General features: G+C 46.3%; 2 protein-coding genes and 1 long non-coding RNA gene across 8 annotated transcripts in view; 2 read left to right on the top strand and 1 right to left on the bottom strand.

Annotated features, from left to right (window-relative positions):
* The window catches only part of depdc5 (DEP domain containing 5, GATOR1 subcomplex subunit), a 35465-nt gene extending 30628 nt beyond the window's left edge, over window positions 1-4837 (top strand). For all 5 annotated transcript variants that reach the window (XM_064308711.1, XM_064308710.1, XM_064308707.1 and 2 more), the window contains 5 exons: window positions 303-472; window positions 893-1064; window positions 3230-3290; window positions 3452-3534; window positions 4124-4837. In XM_064308711.1, the coding sequence (XP_064164781.1) occupies window positions 303-472; window positions 893-1064; window positions 3230-3290; window positions 3452-3534; window positions 4124-4422 (785 nt within the window). In that variant the 3' untranslated portion in view covers window positions 4423-4837. The remainder of the gene's footprint in view (window positions 1-302; window positions 473-892; window positions 1065-3229; window positions 3291-3451; window positions 3535-4123) is intronic.
* Window positions 4838-5225: 388 nt separating this feature from the next.
* On the bottom strand, window positions 5226-18029 carry rab36 (RAB36, member RAS oncogene family). Of its 2 annotated transcripts, XM_064308702.1 has the most exons (11): window positions 17668-18029; window positions 16881-16989; window positions 13483-13574; window positions 12085-12150; window positions 10697-10798; window positions 10193-10257; window positions 9203-9254; window positions 7814-7895; window positions 7155-7245; window positions 6207-6320; window positions 5226-5930 (listed from the first exon to the last, which is right to left on the bottom strand). In XM_064308702.1, the coding sequence occupies exons 2-11, from the start codon at window positions 16947-16949 to the stop codon at window positions 5866-5868; spliced, it is 798 nt and encodes a 265-aa protein (XP_064164772.1). In that variant the 5' UTR covers window positions 16950-16989; window positions 17668-18029; the 3' UTR covers window positions 5226-5865. The 2 variants fall into 2 exon arrangements, with proteins under 2 accessions (XP_064164772.1, XP_064164771.1); XM_064308701.1 differs by lacking the exons at window positions 16881-16989; window positions 17668-18029 and having other exon boundaries at window positions 13483-13661.
* LOC135239766 (uncharacterized) lies at window positions 7888-13997 on the top strand. Its single transcript, XR_010325478.1, has 2 exons — window positions 7888-9959; window positions 12551-13997. It is a non-coding gene; the product is annotated as an uncharacterized LOC135239766 (long non-coding RNA).
* Window positions 18030-18729: the final 700 nt, after the last annotated feature.

Below are 18729 nucleotides of genomic sequence, written 5' to 3'. Positions count from 1 at the left end.
TAGAATTTAGAAAAACAGGAATAATGGGTATTTGCAGACTGAGGATTTATACTGATTCTGTTCTCTGGACCGTAAGCTAACCAGCTAACCTCAAACTCAGACTACAAACTCATTCCTCGCGGGTATGCTGTTCTCCTCTTTTTCTTTTACTCCTTCCCCCTCTCCGCCTCACGCTCACTCCTTCCTCACGCTCCTTCTTTCCCCGCTCGTTTCTCTCTCTCTCTCTCTCTCTCTCTCTCTCCCTGCCCCTCTCCCTCTCTCACCCCCCCGGTGCGCGTGCGCGTCGGCCGTGCGGTCACCAGCCGCCAGCGTGCCGGAGCAGAAGACGGTCACGCTGGACGTGGACGTGAACAACCGCAGCAACCGCACCGAGTGGTGCAGCTGCTATTACCACGGCAACTTCGCCCTCAACGCCGCCTTCGAGATCAAGCTGCACTGGATGGCCGTGACCGCCGCCGTGCTGTTCGAGATGGTGAGCGCCACGAACGCTGCGGCGTTGCTGTCGTCCATTTCAGAGGACGTGTGTTCGGTTCGTTCACCTGAATCACGGTGGCCCTGTACATCCATAATAAATGGCGTGGACTGTGGGTCCCTCCAACATCTGAGACCCATTTACACACACCAGTGTGTCGTCGTTACAGATAGTAACATCCTCCGTAGAGCGTTAGTTACCTGACCAGTGAAAAGGTGCATTTGTTTTCCTTTGCTGCGATGTACTTGAGCTGTTCCAGTTCTCAGTAGGATCCAGACCCACCACGACACCGTTAAGGCTAATGCTAACGCTAATGCTAAGGAGACGTTATCTGAATAGGATACTATGAACAGAAGGGTGTTGTTATACATGGTGGTGGTGGTATCGCTAGCTGACGGGTACGTTTGGGCGCTCCTGCAGGTGCAAGGCTGGCACAGGAAGGCGGCGTCGTGCGGCTTCCTGCTGGTTCCTGTGCTGGAGGTGCCCTTTGCTCTGCCCTCCTATCTCTATGGCGACCCGCTGCGCGCCCAGCTTTTCATCCCCCTCAACATACAGTGCCTGCTGAGAGACGGCAGCGACAACCTGTTTGAGGGTGAGGAGCATCTGCGCACGCGTGCGCACACAGACAAATACACACACACACACACACGCACAGACAAATACACACACGCATGCGCGCACAGACAAATACACACGCACACGCGCGCATGCGCGCACAGACAAATACACACACGCACACGCATGCGCGCACAGACAAATACACACACACACGCACACGCACGCATGTGCACGCGTGCGCACACAGACAAATACACACACACACACACACACACGCACAGACAAATACACACACACACACGCACGCGCGCACAGACAAATACACACACACGCACACGCACGCATGTGCACGCGTGCACGCACAGACAAATACACACGCGCGCATGCGCGCACAGACAAACACACACACACACACGCGCGCACGCACAGACAAATACACACACACGCACACGCACGCATGTGCACGCGTGCACGCACAGACAAATACACACGCGCGCATGCGCGCACAGACAAACACACACACACACACGCGCGCACAGACAAATACACACACACACACACGCACAGACAAATACACACACACGCACGCGTGCGCGCACAGACAAATACACACACGCGCACGCGCGCACACACGCGCGCACAGACAAATACACACACACACACACACGCGCGCGCACAGACAAACAGACACACACACACACACACGCGTGCGCGCACAGACAAATACACACATGCACATGCGTGCATGCACACACACGCATGAGCGCACAGACAAATACACACACACACACGCACGCATGCGCGCCCAGACAAATACACACATGCACACACACACACGCACACATGCGCGCCCAGACAAATACACACACACACACACGCGCGCACAGACAAATACACACACACGCACGCATGCACACACGCACAGACAAATACACACACACACACACGCGCGCGCATAGACAAATACACACATGCGCGCATGCACACACACGCACGCATCGCGCATGCGCGCACAGACAAATACACGCACACATGCACGCACAAATAGACACGTGCACACGTACGCATCGCACACACACACACGCGCGCGCGCACACACACATATATATGCACACACGTATGCACATGCGCAAACGCACACACAGACACTCACATGTACACACACACATGCGCACACACTCTACGTAGCCCTGTTTTTCTGGTCTGTCACTGAGTCTGGGTAGAACTTCCTGATGAAGTGTTGTGGAGCGTTCAGTAAGAGTCATCCAGGCGCTTTACCCTCACTGGTTACAGGTGAGTGAAGACGAGGATGCATGCATGCTCATTTAAGCCTCCATTTCCACATCCGCTTTACCAGCCCCAGAATGTGATTGGTTATCTTGTCATCTGGATTCTTGGTTCTTACTCAAAACTACTAATTCACATTGACAAAATAGAATTATGAAAGGTTCTGACTTTTACATGCTAGAACTACTAAATAATCATGGAATGGTGTTATGAGTTCAGTTTTTGACATTTTTTATTGATTCAGAAAACAAATGAAGCATTAGCCCACAGCTTCTTACATTTTTTATTACACCATATTGGAGAAACACTTCTGAAGTTTTATGAATAATATGAAAGATTGGAGGACAGACTGGATTTTCTGCTTCTGCTCTCCGAGTTTGAGTTCTGTCGTGATAGAGGGAGGAAATAAATCACACTAATTTAGTAGACCTTTTGCTGGATTTTCACAAGATAAGCCCTAAACAAACTCAATGGTGATAGATGAGGCAGACAAAAGAGCTTCCAGGCTGAAATCCAAATGTAATTATTTAATACTCTTCAACTGAGAGAAATGAATGTAGAAAGTCATACATTTCCTCTAAGCCTTTTTTTGTTGTATTTTCTTTTGCTGTCCAAAGTGGGTGATTTCAGGAAGTTTAAAAAAAAATCTTTAACATATTCAGTCATTAATCTTCCTTCACATGGCAGGGTTTTCTCTGTATGCCTTTTCATTACAATGTTCAGGCTGCCCGTGTAATGTGAACACTCAGCCATCTCTTTCAGAGTGCATCCTGCCTTTGAATTCAGTGTGTATGTGTGTGTGCGTGCAGGTGTGAGTGTGTGTGTGTGTGCGTTTGCATGTGTGTGTCTGCGTGCGCGTGCTTGCTGTCCTGATGTACTCTTGCATTAAGGACCCCTGTGTCACCCCGTCAGGTTTCGAACCCGAGACGTACTGGGACAGAATGCAGCTGTTCCAGGAATCCATACTGTACAGGTGAGCGCGAATCCAAACGGGTAGTAAATGTGGGCACCTGCCCAGTAGCGCCCCCGAGAGGGGAGAACAGCGTTTGCGGAGGACACACCAGTGATAAAGACCTCAGCAGCAGCAGGGTTCGTTAACCCTCTCTCCTCCCCCCCCCCTCCCCCCTTTCTCAGGTTCGGCTTCGTTCAGGATAAGTTCTCAGCCTCAGCTTTCAATTTCCCCTCTGAGAACAAGCCGCAGTACATCCATGTGACAGGTGCGTGTCCGCAGTTCCTCTTTTCACCGTTTTCCTTGATTATTGGGGTAGCAGATGTTTCTATTTTAGAATGAAGAAAGTCTGAAAAGCAAGTGGGAATCACATCCCTGTTCTTGTCGGTGGTAACCCTTCTGTTCTGTTGCTGCCTCTTGTGGAGTTGTTTGTTCGCATTGCGATGCAGTTAAAATCACACAGCTAATTCAGCTCTTCACTGAAGTTAACAAATCCCACGTACTCTCACACAAAGGAGGTCAACATTATTGAACAATTTTGTAAATTTGTGAAACTTTGTCATTCCTTTTTTGTGACCATACCATGGTTCCCTTATCCTCTCCCTCCCTTTCTGTCTTCCTCCTCATCTCTCTAACCTCCCCCATCCCACTCTCCTCTTTCCCTCCCTTTTTCCATTCCCCCTCCCTCTCATCATCTCTCCTCTATCTCTCCCTCTCCCTACCTTTTGTTTCTATTCTCTCCCTCTCGTTCTCTCCTTCCCCCCTCCACTCCCTCCCTCTCCCTTCTTCCCCTTCTCTCCCTCCCTCCCCCTCCCTCTCCATCCTCCCTTCCTCCCTCCCTCCCCCCCTCCCCTCAGGCACGGTCTTCCTGCAGCTGCCCTACTCCAAGCGCAAGTACTCCAGCGGGCAGCAGCGCAGGCGGAGGAACTCCACCACCTCGGCCAATCAGAGCCTGTTCGGGCCGGACGAGCAGGTGGGCTACAGCTGGGCCTACAACACCATGCTGACCAAGGCGTGGCGCACGGGCGTGCTGGGCGACGAGCGGCTGGCCGACCGGCTGCTGCGCGACTTCACCGACTTCTGCGCCAACAAGGACGGCCGCCTCGCCGCCTTCTGGGACGGCTGCCTGGAGAAGATGAACGCCAGCGCCCCCTGAAGGCCGGGCTCTGCCACTGAGAAACTGCCGCACTGTGGGCCACCCCCACCCCCAACCCCCCCTGACCACCCAAGTCATGTGAATAAATATGAAGGTTAATTTATTCAGCTGCTGTTTGGAGTGTCTAAATATTTTTATATGTCCAGGATATAATGGTGTGATATAATATCTTAGCAAAAAAGGCAACTGATTGAGATTACGTACAGACTTGTGCCAACACCCAAAGACGAGCGACACTACTGTGAGTGCGTTACTGTGAAGCTGCACTTCTGTGTGAAGGAAATCGTTATGAAGGCGTGGCTTCTTTCTTCTTTTCCTATTTTAAGTTTAATCTGTACAAATTCCTTGTGATTTTATTTTCCCCGCATTTGGGTTCATTGTGTTTTTTTTTAGTAAATGTCTCTTTGCTTCTCCACCTTTTCTCCTGATTGCATTTTGATCAGCACTCTGTGCTGCAGCCTCTGCAGTTGATTGGCGGGCGTGTAGATGTGATCGCGCTCCCATCTGAATGCCGTGTCAGCCGCTGCTGATCACAGCTCGGTTCGCGCGTCGGACGCACAGACGTGAGTCAGAGGAAGGCACTTTGTGTGTCATCACAACAGCAGAAGTAAAGAGGCTCCACCAATCACAAAGTAGGTTGGAACAACCAGTAGAACATTGCCAATGGGAGTAAATTACAATGAAAAATAATACTCATATTCAGACTATGGTTAGTGGGTTTTCCTGACTGCAGTTCAGTTTAGGTGGGTATTAGTTACTGTCCACATCTGCGTATAAAATGTGGGAGAAACAACTGGAGTGTGTGTGTGTGCACGTAGCAGAATTCATAAATATTTATGTATATCGGACATTTTTTTAATTATATGCATATTTAAAAATATTCCACTTTGCAAATGTGCATACACAAAATTGCTTGATGTGTTAAAGGAACTATCACCATGATTAATACTAGAATCCCCCCCCCCCCCAGCAGGGGTGGAAATACTGCCTAAATGTCCTCCCCATAAATCTGGGATCTCAAATTCAAATCCTGGAGAGCCACAGCATCTGCCAGATTTTAACTTTGAGTTAAACTTCGAAGGATTGGAGTTAAACCTGCAGACACTGCGGCCCTCCAGGACTGGAGTTAAACCTGCAGGCACTGCTCCCTCCAGGACTGCAGTTTGGGACCCTCCCCGCTGGCTTCCCCTCCAGATGGGCGGCAGTTTGGCTGGTGGAGCCGCAGGGCTGGCGAGTCACATGATTGAGTATAAAATGGTTGGAGTTTTTCAGCTTTTGGATCCAGATCTGGCGCAGAACTGAGGTGCGTCCCGAGGCAGGGTGCACGCGAGCCGATTGGTCTGCGGGTCAGGCCCCGCCTTCGCCCCACCTCGCTTCTCGCTGCAGCCCTCATTCTCTCCCTCCTCCTCGCCCCTCCTCCTCCTCCCTGCTCCGCAGCTCTCTCTAACAGCAGGATAGCCTCTTCTCATCTGCAGCCTGCGGGTCCTCGGCTGTGTCACGGTCGATCTCTGAAACGGGACGGAGGTGAGAGAACTCCTGTGACTCACACGCTGCCCTCCCTCACAGAATGTTACAGACAGACTCTGTCCACCAGTGGCCCAGTGTCCAGCTCCATGTTCTTTAACTCAGGTCCTAGAGAGCTGCCAGGTGTGGCCAGTCTTCCCCCCCCCCAATTGGGCATTCCATTATTTGGGAGGGGGCATTTAAAATACGTAACAAACTTCTTTAGTTGAGCAGCTAAGTGACAGAGAATACATTCCTCCCGCCCGTTCCCCTGTACTTACTGATGAGGTCACTGGATCCGATGTGAGAGGGAGCCCCTCCCTGCAGGGCCTGCAGCATGCTGTCCTCGAACGCCAGCGCCGCCACGCGGAAGAAGCACTCCCGCACGTTCTCCCCTGAGGAAGCGTACGCCACTGTCACTGTCTGCCCTACACGTGCACACGGCTGCAGACTGCAACAGCACTCTGCACATGCATGAGTAAACACATGCACAGACTACTGCAGACTGCAACAGCACTCTGCACATGCATGACTAAACACATGCACAGACTACTGCAGACTGCAAAAGCACTCTGCACATGCATGAGTAAACACACTCACACAGACTACTGCAGACTGCAACAGCACTCTGCATATGCATGACTAAACACATGCACAGACTACTGCAGACTGCAACAGCACTCTGCACATGCATGAGTAAACACACTCACACGGCTGTAGACTGCAACAGCACTCTGCACATGCATGAGTAAACACGTGCACACGGCTGCACATGCATGATCAAACACATGCACAGACTACTGCAGACTGCAACAGCACTCTGCATATGCATGAGTAAACACACTCACACAGACTACTGCAGACTGCAACAGCACACTGCACATGCATGACTAGACACATGCACAGACTACTGCAGACTGCAACAGCACACTGCACATGTATGATCAAACACATGCACGGACTACTGCAGACTGCAAAAGCACACTGCATATGCATGACTAAACACATGCACAGACTACTGCAGACTGCAAAAGCACACTGCATATGCATGACTAGACACATGCATAAATGCACACGCACACACACACAGCTACAGACTCCAGCTCAAAGCCGCATCCTCTGAGATTCATTATCACGCCTGGATTGATGTCTTCTTAAAAGATGCAGCATCATTAGGGACAGGCTGGAGGGCAGCGGTGTGAACGGGTCAGAACACGCCTCTACCTTACCCGTTTTGGACGAGACGGACCAGAACTCTGCCCGCATGTTGGCCGCCATCTTGATGGCGTCTCTCTCGGTCCTCTGGCATTCCGCGGGCGCCTGGGAGCAGAGGGGATGCGGGGAGGTCACGAGGAGCACGACACAGACCTGGCAACCCAACTGAAAGTACTGTTTTAGCTTGTGTGCAATTCAACATATGCTTTATACCCCCTATACCGCCAACACAGCAACAAGCATTTTTATTGTCATTTGCATTTTTTGCTCATCCCTCATTGCCACCTGTTAAAATAAAAACACCCATAAACACCTTTTTCAATTTTGGGATTTTTTTTAATGCACTGACAGCGCTTATTGGGCTCAATGTGCCATAACTGAATAACTTTGAATTTGTTTCAAAACCCCACGTAACAAAACCGCTATTCTGTGGTACGTCGAACACAATACTGAAACATGAAATGTTGAAGACCTTTTGAATTTTGTTATAAATTTTTAAATGTTTTTGTAAATAGCCTTCTAGATACCTCCTATTTGACCAATCTGTTTGCATTGACGTTAAGTGTGGTTTTAAGGTTTCACTGCTTTAATTCCCGAGACCGTTTGATGTTTGTGGGCGTGGTCCCGAGCGTGTATTTTTACGGTGTTTGTGCACTCGCTCTGAAAGCCTCACCAGCAAGTCTTTCTTGGTGCCGATGAGGAAGACGCTGCAGGACCGCGGCTCGTTCTCCTTCATCGCCTCCACCAGCCACTGCCTGAGGAAGAGGAGACACAAGACAGGAAGTGCTTTTCAGCAGCCCTCTAAACCCTGCCAGGGCTCCTGGCTGCAGGTACATGAACAGAAGCAAAGGGATTCACACTTCACATGCTTGTCTATGAACCCCCCCAAACCACAGACGAAGGTGCAACACTGACGTGGCTGGTGAGTACGAATCCGAACTGAGAGAAAAAACGGCATCAAAAAAAACGTTCTTTTGAAAAGCTGATAAACAGCAAGTGCTGTTCTCAGACAGGACAGCCGGTGGGGGTTTGAGATCACCTTATCAACATTATAGGATGCACCGCTGCCATGCTATTGTAGACCACCAGGGGGTAGCGATGTAACCTTGTTCCTTTCTGAAAAGAAGCCCTCTTCACCTCAAACAGGACACAAGCTTTTCTGTTTTGCACTATGAGCTTGTGTCAGCCACAATGGAATCACGCTTTCCCGATCTGAATAATGCCCGTAATGGTAAACAAGACGGCATTGCATTCCACATTTACGAACACAGCGCTCCTTTTCAGCTCGAAGCGGAGTTAACGGACGGACGTTCGGCCGTGGCCGCAGAGAAATATCTCCAGCTGAAGCGACAAGCTGACCCACAGGCCTATAGAGGGGTCCTTCATGAGCAGAGTTAGCGAATAAAAGGTGCCATCTGCAGCCGGCGAGACGACCACGCCTCTCTCTCTGCGCACGCTAGCTAGCTAGCTAACTCCCACGACCGGCCAGTGTGAATCATCCCCCTCTGACCCAGTGTCTGGGTAACTGGACATGAAAATGTTGATATTTATGTATCATTTAGGATGAAAACAAGGTAATATTGGACAGTTTTAGTGTGCTCCCACTTTAAAACAGTACCTTGTATTGCTCTGAAATAAAATTCAACAGAAGAAACTCAAGCCTTGTACCACTACCGTACATTGTCATGCACAGTTTATGCTATGTTTTTCAAAATATATATATTATTCAAGGACATAAAACTGACAACATATGCAGTAGTGGTGTAATCTAATCAGTTTCAAAAACATTTTTAAAGGACGTAATATCTTGAAAACTTGTACAATAGTAATAGCGGAATATAACATTTTGTTTAGTGTTGGCTTGTACAGTGCTGGTTCCGTATACAAAGTAAAAACATTCTTAAATGACCCAGGCATTTTCTTCTCTTTCCCCGCGTTGCCTCTCTTTCACCGATTAGGACAAACGCACCCAAACATTTAACGGGCAGAGGGACCAGGTCCAGCCAACTGACCGCACCACGCCGTGTGGTGGACAACACACCCTCCCCTCCCCTCCACTCACCGCGTGTGCTCCAGAGTCCGGATGTCGGCCAGATCGAAGACGATGATTATCACTGCGGGAGAACAGAGCACAGCGGAGACGGAGACGTCTGAGGGTCAGGCACAAGCACATCATCACAGATTCCACCATTTTACTCTCTTCCACTTAAGCCTTCTTACTGAATTCAGTTCTTTCAAACAGCTGATTACAAATAGTGTGGAAACTGTTCCCGCAGTTTAATAAAAGGTGAGGAAGAATTCACCTACACCAACATCTCCACCGTATATTCATTTGTGCTTGACCAAAAACAGACACAAGTTCTACCAGTGGACCGTGACTCACACAGAGGACACTGCTACTAAAGATAATGTATGGTAAAAATGGCTATGACAAGGAGATTAATGTAAAAATTCACCCAAAAACAAAAGATGGTATTTTTATGACAAACAATAATACAAACACCCAAGGCATAATATGTGTACAACCCTGCTGTATAAATTACACATCAGTTTCCCCTGATGATGTTGTTGGGAAGAACTCCCATCCTCTTTAATATGAAACCTTTGTGTACTGTACACTGTTTTTGGCAATGTGTCATTATCTGTGAGATACCTAACTCAAACTTTTGTGGGTGCCTGTCAGTCATTCAAGTCAATACAACATTCCTATGTTTTCTATCTTCTTGAAAGGCAGCCATTTCCATTTGTCTGCGAGATGTTGGAGAAGTGCATGATGGGAATTTAATTACAAGTCAGAAGACCGGTTCTGCTGAGCACAGGTGAATTAAAAAAAAATATGTTGTACAACAACGGAAACTAAGTGGTCAGATTGCTACCACAGTAAACAGACGTACCAACACACACACTAAACTAAATGGGAGATTTTTTCTTTGAAGAAGATGGGGAGAAAAGGGAACAAGGAGACTATGAAAAGAGGGAGAGCAGGAAAGCAGAGGGTATGGACAGAACGTGAGCGGAGTTGGGGAGGGAGGGAAGAGGAGTTTTCTCTCACCCTGAGCTCCTCTGTAGTAGGTGGAGGCGATGCATTTGAATTTCTCCTGGCCAGCTGTGTCCCAGCTGCAGGTACACAGAGACGCTACGCATTTCACACACGTGCACAAATAACCCATTCGCATGCATTCACATCCAGCTAGCCAAATAGCCAAATAACCTCTTTCAAATGCATTTATCTTAGTGAACAGGGCCCATTTACAATGTAGCTAGAAAGTTGTGGTTTAGTTGTGATGGTTAAAAAAACCCCACAAACGTAAAAACCGACTATATTGTTATTCACCACAACCATACACATCCACAGTATTGTTGTTATTATTACGACTATGACTAATATTAGTACTAGTAGTAATAACGTCTGCTACGACACTGTAAAAATGTTGTAAAGACAGTTACTGTGATAGACTAAATTATCTGTAATGCAATGCAGTGTATAACGGACAGCGTGCCTTGTTATTATGGCTATGACAACAATAAGCAGAACTGAAGTCAAAGGTGTGCTTACATCTGTAGGGAGTAGGGAACCCCCAACAGCTCAAACCTCTCGATCTCAAAGTCCACGCCAATGGTGGCCTTGTAGTCCCTGTCGAATAGGTCCTTACAGAACCTGTGCAGGGGGGAGGGAAGACAATGCTAAGAGAGGGGGTAGTACAGCGCCACCGCAGCGCCATGTATATATGTATGTATATATGTATATATATATGTATGTATATATATATGTATAAATATATATATATATATGTATGTACATATGTATGTATATATATATATATATATATATATATATATGTATGTATATATATATATATATATATATATATATATATATATATATATATATATATATATATGCCCAAATCTGTGCCTAATACAGATTATGCAGTCCCTTCAGTCCTTAACAGTCACAGGGCCTACTACCTCTACTACTCAATAATCGTAAACTTCATTCATTTAGTGCCACATTTTAATATCTTATTATCTAACCCTACTAAGTGTCTCTGGGATTTATAGCTGATGTGATTTGTAAAACACTCACCCAACACAACCAATGGCATTCTTATATGAAGCCACATCATATCTGAAGTGCATATGTCTGGTGAAACAGCTTGCTGTTGCAGTTCATTTTTCTGACCAGATGTACATTCAAGTGTTTACAATGCATCTATATTAAAGTGTAGAGACACTGAAGTGTGCGTGTGCGCGCGTGTCTGTGTGTGTGTGTGTGTGTGTGTGTGTGTGTGTGTGTGTGTGTGTGTGTGTGTGTGTCTGTGTGTGTGTGTGTGTGTGTGTGTGTGTGTGTGTGTCTGTGTGTGTGTGTGTGTCTGTGTGTGTCTGTGTGTGTGTGTGTCTGTGTGTGTGTGTGTGTGTGTGTGTGTGTGTGTGTGTGTGTGTGTGTGTGTCTGTGTGTGTGTGTGTGTGTGTGTGTGTGTGTGTGTGTGTGTGTGTCTGTGTGTATGTGTGTGTGTGTGTGTGTGTGTGAGTGTGTGTGTGTGTGTGTGTGTGTGTGTGTGTGTGTGTGTGTATGTGTGTGTAGTGTGTGTGTAGTGTGTGTGTGTGTGTGTGTGTGTGTGTGTGTTGTGTGTGTGTGTGTGTGTGTGTGTGTGTGTGTGTGTGTGTGTGTGTGTGTGTGTGTGTGTGTGTGTGTGTGTGTGTGTGTGTGTGTGTGTTGTGTGTGTGTTGTGTTGTGTGTGTGTGGTGTGTGTGTGTGTGTGTCTGTGTGTGTGTGTGTGTGTCTGTGTGTGTGTGTGTGTGTGTGTGCGTGCAGTTTCTTTTCCAGGATTTGTCTGCACTAATTGGTTTCTAACAGAAGACAGCAAATGCTCCCCATGACCATTACTTTTGCTAATTGCACTTGGAGGTGTGGAGTTCAGCTCTTTCTCTGTTGCACTGTACCTGTTAATGAGACACGTCTTGCCGACGTACAGGTCTCCCACCACCACCACCTTTGACATTTTCATTCTTAATGGAGCAAAACAGAGAGGACAGAAAACGTTCAGTTTTTCAGCGTACAAAGCTGTCCTTACTTTTCTTTAAATAAGAAACTGAAGAATAAAATACACTATACTGTGTATACATCGCTCACTTGTTAGACTGCATCTTATGAAATCTCACAAAATCAATGAATAAAACTGTGGAAGTGATATGCTGTTTCAAAAATGGCTTTTTAAACTGCAGAAATGCATTAAAAATATTTCAGTAAACATAACGATCCCGTGAATGAGAAGTCTGAAGATAGTTTGTACAGAGAATGCAAAATAAGAAGTTCTGCTGTGACCTTTGGTGCAGGTAGAGGTACAGTACGTATCCTTTGTGGGTATTTGCTAATTATTTACATTAATTCCACACAGTCTTTACACAGCTGCGGTGTCACTGAAGTAAGATGACATGGAAAACCGAAGTAACATTTTGAGGACATGCAGGCACTGGGAGAGGGAATGATCTGCTGGCTGAATGGTCCCACAGTCCTGTCCAGTCGCCCACCCGCCCCCCCGCACAGTGATTCGATTAGATTCCCGGTGAAGAAATAAAGGGGAGGCCTGTGTGCGGCGTCGTTCCGTGAAAACATCCCATGAGCTGTAATCTCATTCCACCGCAGACGAGGAGAGAGGAGCGTCACGCTCTCCGTGAGAGGCGAGTCTACCCGAGTCCGCACGCCAAAGTCGGACCGCGGCTGAGAAAACTAACCACCTGACACTGACTTTAACATACAAACCATACAGCTGTGACTGTGACCACCAGTTTATTATACATTGAACCATGTACAGCTGTGACTGTGACCACTAGTTTATTATACATTGAACCATGTACAGCTGTGACTGTGACCACCAGTTTATTATACATTGAACCATGTACAGCTGTGACTGTGACCACCAGTTTATTATACATTGAACCATGTACAGCTGTGACTGTGACCACTAGTTTATAATGCATAGGAACCGTACGCATCTATGACTGTGACCACTTGCTAATGATGCAAATGAACCGTATACATCAGGGATACTGAAATCTGGCCCTCCAAGGCCAGTAGTACGGTTGCTTTTCTTTGCTAACCAACAGTTTGATTAATGCGACTGTTTGCCCACAGATTTAAGTCACTTGACGGTATACTCCCCGGTGTAAATCAGTCCTGATTGATTAGAGGGGAAGAATGGAAACCGAAGTACTACTGGTCTGGAGGGCCAGATGTGAGTATCCCTGCTGGTGTATACATACGGCTGTAGCCACTGTGCTAGTGGTACACTGAATCTCCAGCTCCAGCTCGCCGGGGGTGAGGAGAGGCCGGGGACTCACCCCAGGCTCCAGGGGGCCCGTTCCTTGCAGGCGGTCTTCACCCGGACATGCCAGTGATCCTTGGTCTGCAGACAGGACTGAGGGGTGTACCACTGCAAACACACAGGCGCACAGTCACACACGCAGAGGCGCTGTGGGGCCGGGTACGACCGTGCGGTGAGCGAACGGCAATAAAACATGCGGTTAATCGTCACGGTGACCTATCGGTTAACCGACACGGTGAACGCACGGTTAATCGTCACGGTGACCGAGCACCGCTCAACAGTCGCAATCTAGAGAACCTCTTACTGCACAGCTGGGAGCACATTAGAGGGGCAGCAGCCTTCAGAGGAAGCAGCGTTTCAAAGTGCATTAGCCAATTCTGAGACAGTGATGTTGGCAACATGATGAAAAGTTAGAACCTTTAGCCTCATCTTCAATTCAAAAGCGCTGTGTGCACATATTAAACGGAAGCAATGGCCTAATGATTCTGGATAATAGCCTATTCATCAATAAACATCAATAAACAAATGAAATGTGTTGAAGTATTCATAACCTTACTTCTGTTCCATATCTGGTAAATATCCTCACATAAAACATTTAAAGGCCACTTGGGATTGTTCTTGTACCACAAAATTATCATTTAGCATCTGTGTAAAATATGATTGGAGCTGGGGCCCCAATTTCAGTTGGAATAGGCCAAGAATTATATATATGCATCCATCCAGCCAAACAGAACCAGACACTTTCCCTTGATTATTATTATTATTATTATTATTTATCTTTTCATAGAATCAACCTACGCAGCAAAATGTTCAGTGTTAAATCAACACTGATAAGAGTGCATTTTACGCTGACACACTACACCTTTTGTGAAGCTTCCATCCATTCTGGTCTCATATAAGCTCATTTACAGTTGAATGAATTAAAAAGAAACACAGGAATCAGACCACAGACCTACAAACGTGCATAGAGACAGATTGCCACAAGTGTCCAACATTGTTCTTAAAATGTTTTCAATGTTCACACGCCATTGTGTTCCCATCTCTTACATTCTGGTGTTAGTCATCGTCACAGTCATCGATCGTCTGTGGAACTGACAGCCTACAAAACCGAGGGTCTGTTCAGTGCTTGATAGAGGAAACTGGTTAATGTATAAAACCCTGGCAGACTTAAGAGAAGAATGCAGCCTTTAGGGTTTGAATCCTATTAAGGCCCATCTATCTGGCCAAGAGTAAGTGTCCCAGACCTGCTGTCTGCAGTTTCTTGCAGTTCCACTTGTTATTTTTTTGTTATTTCTTTTAAAGAAGAGAAATAAAAAGAACATGCACCACATTTTTGTCTGTGTCAGGGCAAACCGATTGGCTGCTCATGTGTGCATTGCATAGCCCGCACAGGCTACATGCAGTAAGACTCAGCATTCCGGCACAAAATGGCCGCCCACCATGCATCACCAAGGTGAACATTAGTAGGTAGTAGGTCAGGTGACTTTGCCCCCTTTGTGGTAAAGCACTGAACATGCAAGTGACTTTACATTTTATGCCGCGCTTTCAAAAAATTTTAACGGCTCATCTGGCTTCAGGAAAAGATTTTTAGTCGTAGAACTGGGCAAGCACAGATTGTGAAACTTGGATGTCATCTTTGTGGAAGTGAACCAAAAACCAGTTTGGGCCTGAATTAGTACCTGACCCACATCTTACAAATGTCTGTTAGGGATTAAGGTTCCATGGAGATTGGTTTTGGGGTACACTAGTAAAAAAAAAAAAACACACCACTCCAGCTGTCCCATGAGCAAGAACACACAAATCAGGTGTGCTACACTGGGAGAAAATAGGACTTCAAAGTTTAAACTAAAATGCCAAACTCTACTCTTCCACTGCAATACTACAGAACATTCTGGAAGAATGACAGCATACCCCCTCCCCCCACCCCTGTCAGAATCTGATTAGTGCAGTCCGGTGATCTCACAGTCATACGGCCAACCGCGCTCTTCTCTGTGAAGGCAGGTCACACATTTTCAATAAGCGGCTCATTCCTACCAACCTCCGCCTCTAAATCTGGATCCAGTCTACACGTCTCTGAGTCACGCCTGCCTCTGCCTCCTAAAGCAAAATGTGCAGCCTTCTGTCTGATATAGGCTACACAGGGTGGGAACATTCTGGATGGATGACAGCAAGGGTGGAGTGCAAGTGGAGGTGTTAAACCCAGAACAAACACTCAAAATGTAATGTTTGTGAAGCCAACAGGCAAGTTTTTTTTGCATCACCTTGTGTCTCTACGCCAATAAGAACATAGGTGTTGCTCAAGGAAAGCAAAAAAGAAAATAAACATAACAGAAGACTGCAATATTACAGGTAAAAGAGCCAAAGAAATGTCCAGGCTTCAGACACTTGGCTGAGCAAGTACAAAAAAGTTTAGGCTAGTTATTTTTTGAAAACCCAAATTAGACCATTAGACTTGACCCCACTGAACTTCTGGAAATTTCCAGCTTTCAGAGGGTGTCCTGCTATGACCCCTGTCATTTGAGTCAATCATTAAAATGAACGAATGCAAAAAATATTACAGTGTGCATTCTCTGCATATATTCTGTGTGGAGACCAATCAGACGGCCATTCGTTTTCCTGAGTACATCCCTCAACCAATGAATCTGTCAGGTACAGCCTGGTAAACTGTGGAACCTGAGGCACCTTGGTTACAGGCCAAGGTTCAAGCTCCTCATTAAAAGTGGGGTTGCCATGGCAGTGTGGAGCAGTTTTTGGCACTATCTGCACCAGTGTTCTAACACAGTACTACCGTGTGCACAGTAGATAGCTGCTGTTAGCAACTGTGGTGACACAGTGAGCTAGTTTGCATGTTTATCAGAGAATTTCACAGCAGCACCAAATAAAATTAAATACCTTTGTGCGCCATTAGCTGTTGGAAGTGTTGCATAATGCATGGGTCACCTGTTATCACATATACTTAAGCAGATGGCCAGCAAGGTGTGCCCAACACCTAATTAACCAAGGGAGCGCCACACCTGGTCATTTCCAGAGTTGAAAGTGTGTTGTGGTGGGCTAGAAGGTGATCACCTAGCAACGGCAGCCACGGGTGGGACTTCAAATTTCCACCAACGCTAACAAATGTCACAAAATTATGCTAAAAACCCTAGGCGATTCACCTGTATACCTCATGTCATTATTGCACTTTTTTCGATGAATGAATTTTAAATACCAGATCAAGTACCTTGCCCTCAAGGGTAAAAGGGCAGGGGTCCCAACTGGGAATGTATCTGGTGACCTCTGAGGTCCAACAAGCCCTGTGCCCTGACCTTCAGCCCTATATAGGCTAACTGGCACTGACTGTTTCACTACAAGCTTTTGCATGCATTTCAGTAGCAGTTCCAGTTCCCATTGCAGAGCAATGCTGGCCTTACCTACCTTAGGAAACTTGGATATGACCCTGTCTCTGCTTACTGGCACAGAGAACTGCATCTTTCCATTCTCCATCTCTTGTTTGCTAATGCGTATGCGCTTGCTACCTTGGCGCCTGCGGACAAAACAGATGGCATTTTAAGACAGAAGCAGCAAACTGATCGCAGCTTGCCACACATCCTTCAGTACCATCACCATGCACACCATAGATAGACTGTAGAAAAATTGGTGCCCACACGCCTCGTACGCTCTCGCTGTTGTACCAGACTTCCATCCCGTGCCAACACATACCGTGCTTTCGTTCTCTTCGTTTTTAAATAGTCAGAGAGGAATGGTGGGATGCTTAAGCTGATAACTGGACAGTGGTGGACTAATGATCTAACGCGACCAGTCCATCGGTATAATACTCACGAAAACAAATTACATCTAATTAATAGACGGTTAGCTAACATTCCGAACACGAGATCGCACTGGCGAGCTATCTACATACCTTAGACTAGTACTAGCTAATGTACTATGTTCCGAAATTATGCAGTTGTACCGTTAAACAAAGTTCACTGAAACATGCGATTGTTTTCGCCTGTATGACAACTAGTAATTTGTATTTTAAACTATACTGTAGCTACCATTAGAAACATCAGCAAGAACTAAGTGTAAGTTACGAGCGACGAGCAAATCGACATGTTTGATGATGCTTGGGTAAGCACTGATTCGGTTATTAGACTATCTTGTTGAAACCTCGGCCTCTGTCTGAAGATACCGTTTATCAAACTCAAGTGATTAGAGTACTTACTATCGTGTGTCACTCAGCCGCGTTTTCAGTGCGAAAGTCCAACTAAAAACGAATTTGTCGCTTGTCTGCTAACAAGCTAGCCAGCAAAGCAAGCTCTCTTGTCCTGCAAAGTGTGCATCGGATTCAGCCAGAATCTCCATGGCAACCGAGCAGGTCGGTCCAACGTGCCACGTGACAAGAGTGAAACATTTGACATTCAAGATGGGGGATTTTGTATTCTACAGTTTTAGCCACTATACCAAAGTGAGCATCTATCGTATGCAAAGCAAGTGTTTGGTTTTGCAAATTGTGTTTACTTTAAACAACCAATTTACTTGTTCGCATATGGCGTTTAAACGGGCGACAAGTTTGATGACAATTTCGCACTGTATTCGACAGCGATTAAAACATTGCAAGGATGAGGCGTTCGCTAAGTATATAATAAAATGTGCGATCTCATCTTGCTTGATCGTGACCGCTTTGACACGCCACAGAGCACGCAGATTTAATTATTCCAACAAAGTTAGATGATTAACAATGGGGACAGATTTTAGAGTAGGTAATAAACAGCGACGCCAATAGAAACCTGTGGGGAGCGCACACTGAGCTCTATGTTCGCATACGATCTAGATCGAGTATGCAATAAATAGCGACGTCAGTAGAATCCTAGGAGCACACATTGAGCTCTATGATATGTTCTTATTTGCGCTCTATGAGAGCGAGGGGACCGGGGATAGTCATTAAAGCTCGCAAACTCAAGTGGTTGCCCGACGAATTGCAGTTTAGTACGCCTCTGGTGAGCAAAGACAAAACGACCCCATTGAAGTCCATTCAAAACTACGAATTTACTCTGGCAAAATTATACAATTTATGGACAGTACTTTTAAATGTAATTACTCTCATGCAGGAACAGATTTTTTTCCGAACCCCTCAAAAAATGTCTTTCATTTATTGCCCTGTGGTTGTCTAATAAGAATGATTTCCCATTCTTCAGAATGAAGAAATGACACTATTACATCACGTTTGTTAGTTTTTGGGTATAAGGATATAGGCTTATGTATTTTGGTTATTATAAACCGAAAC

Source organism: Anguilla rostrata, chromosome 14 (genome assembly GCF_018555375.3).
Source record: "Anguilla rostrata isolate EN2019 chromosome 14, ASM1855537v3, whole genome shotgun sequence".
In the NCBI taxonomy this organism is placed as follows: domain Eukaryota; kingdom Metazoa; phylum Chordata; class Actinopteri; order Anguilliformes; family Anguillidae; genus Anguilla; species Anguilla rostrata.
The sequence above is the reverse complement of the archived record's forward strand: the minus strand, read 5'-3'. Positions and strand labels throughout refer to the sequence as shown.

Excerpts from the sequence above, each read along its gene's own strand:
- rab36 (XM_064308701.1), bottom strand. The coding sequence starts at position 13,661 with ATGTTTTATTGCCGTTCGCTCACCGCACGGTCGTACCCGGCCCCACAG. Across the intron at positions 10,258-10,696 it reads GTTCCCTACTCCCTACAGAT|CTGGGACACAGCTGGCCAGG; the intron begins GTAAGCACACCT and ends GTGTACCTGCAG. Across the intron at positions 5,931-6,206 it reads CGGATCCAGTGACCTCATCA|AGATCGACCGTGACACAGCC; the intron begins GTAAGTACAGGG and ends GTCCCGTTTCAG.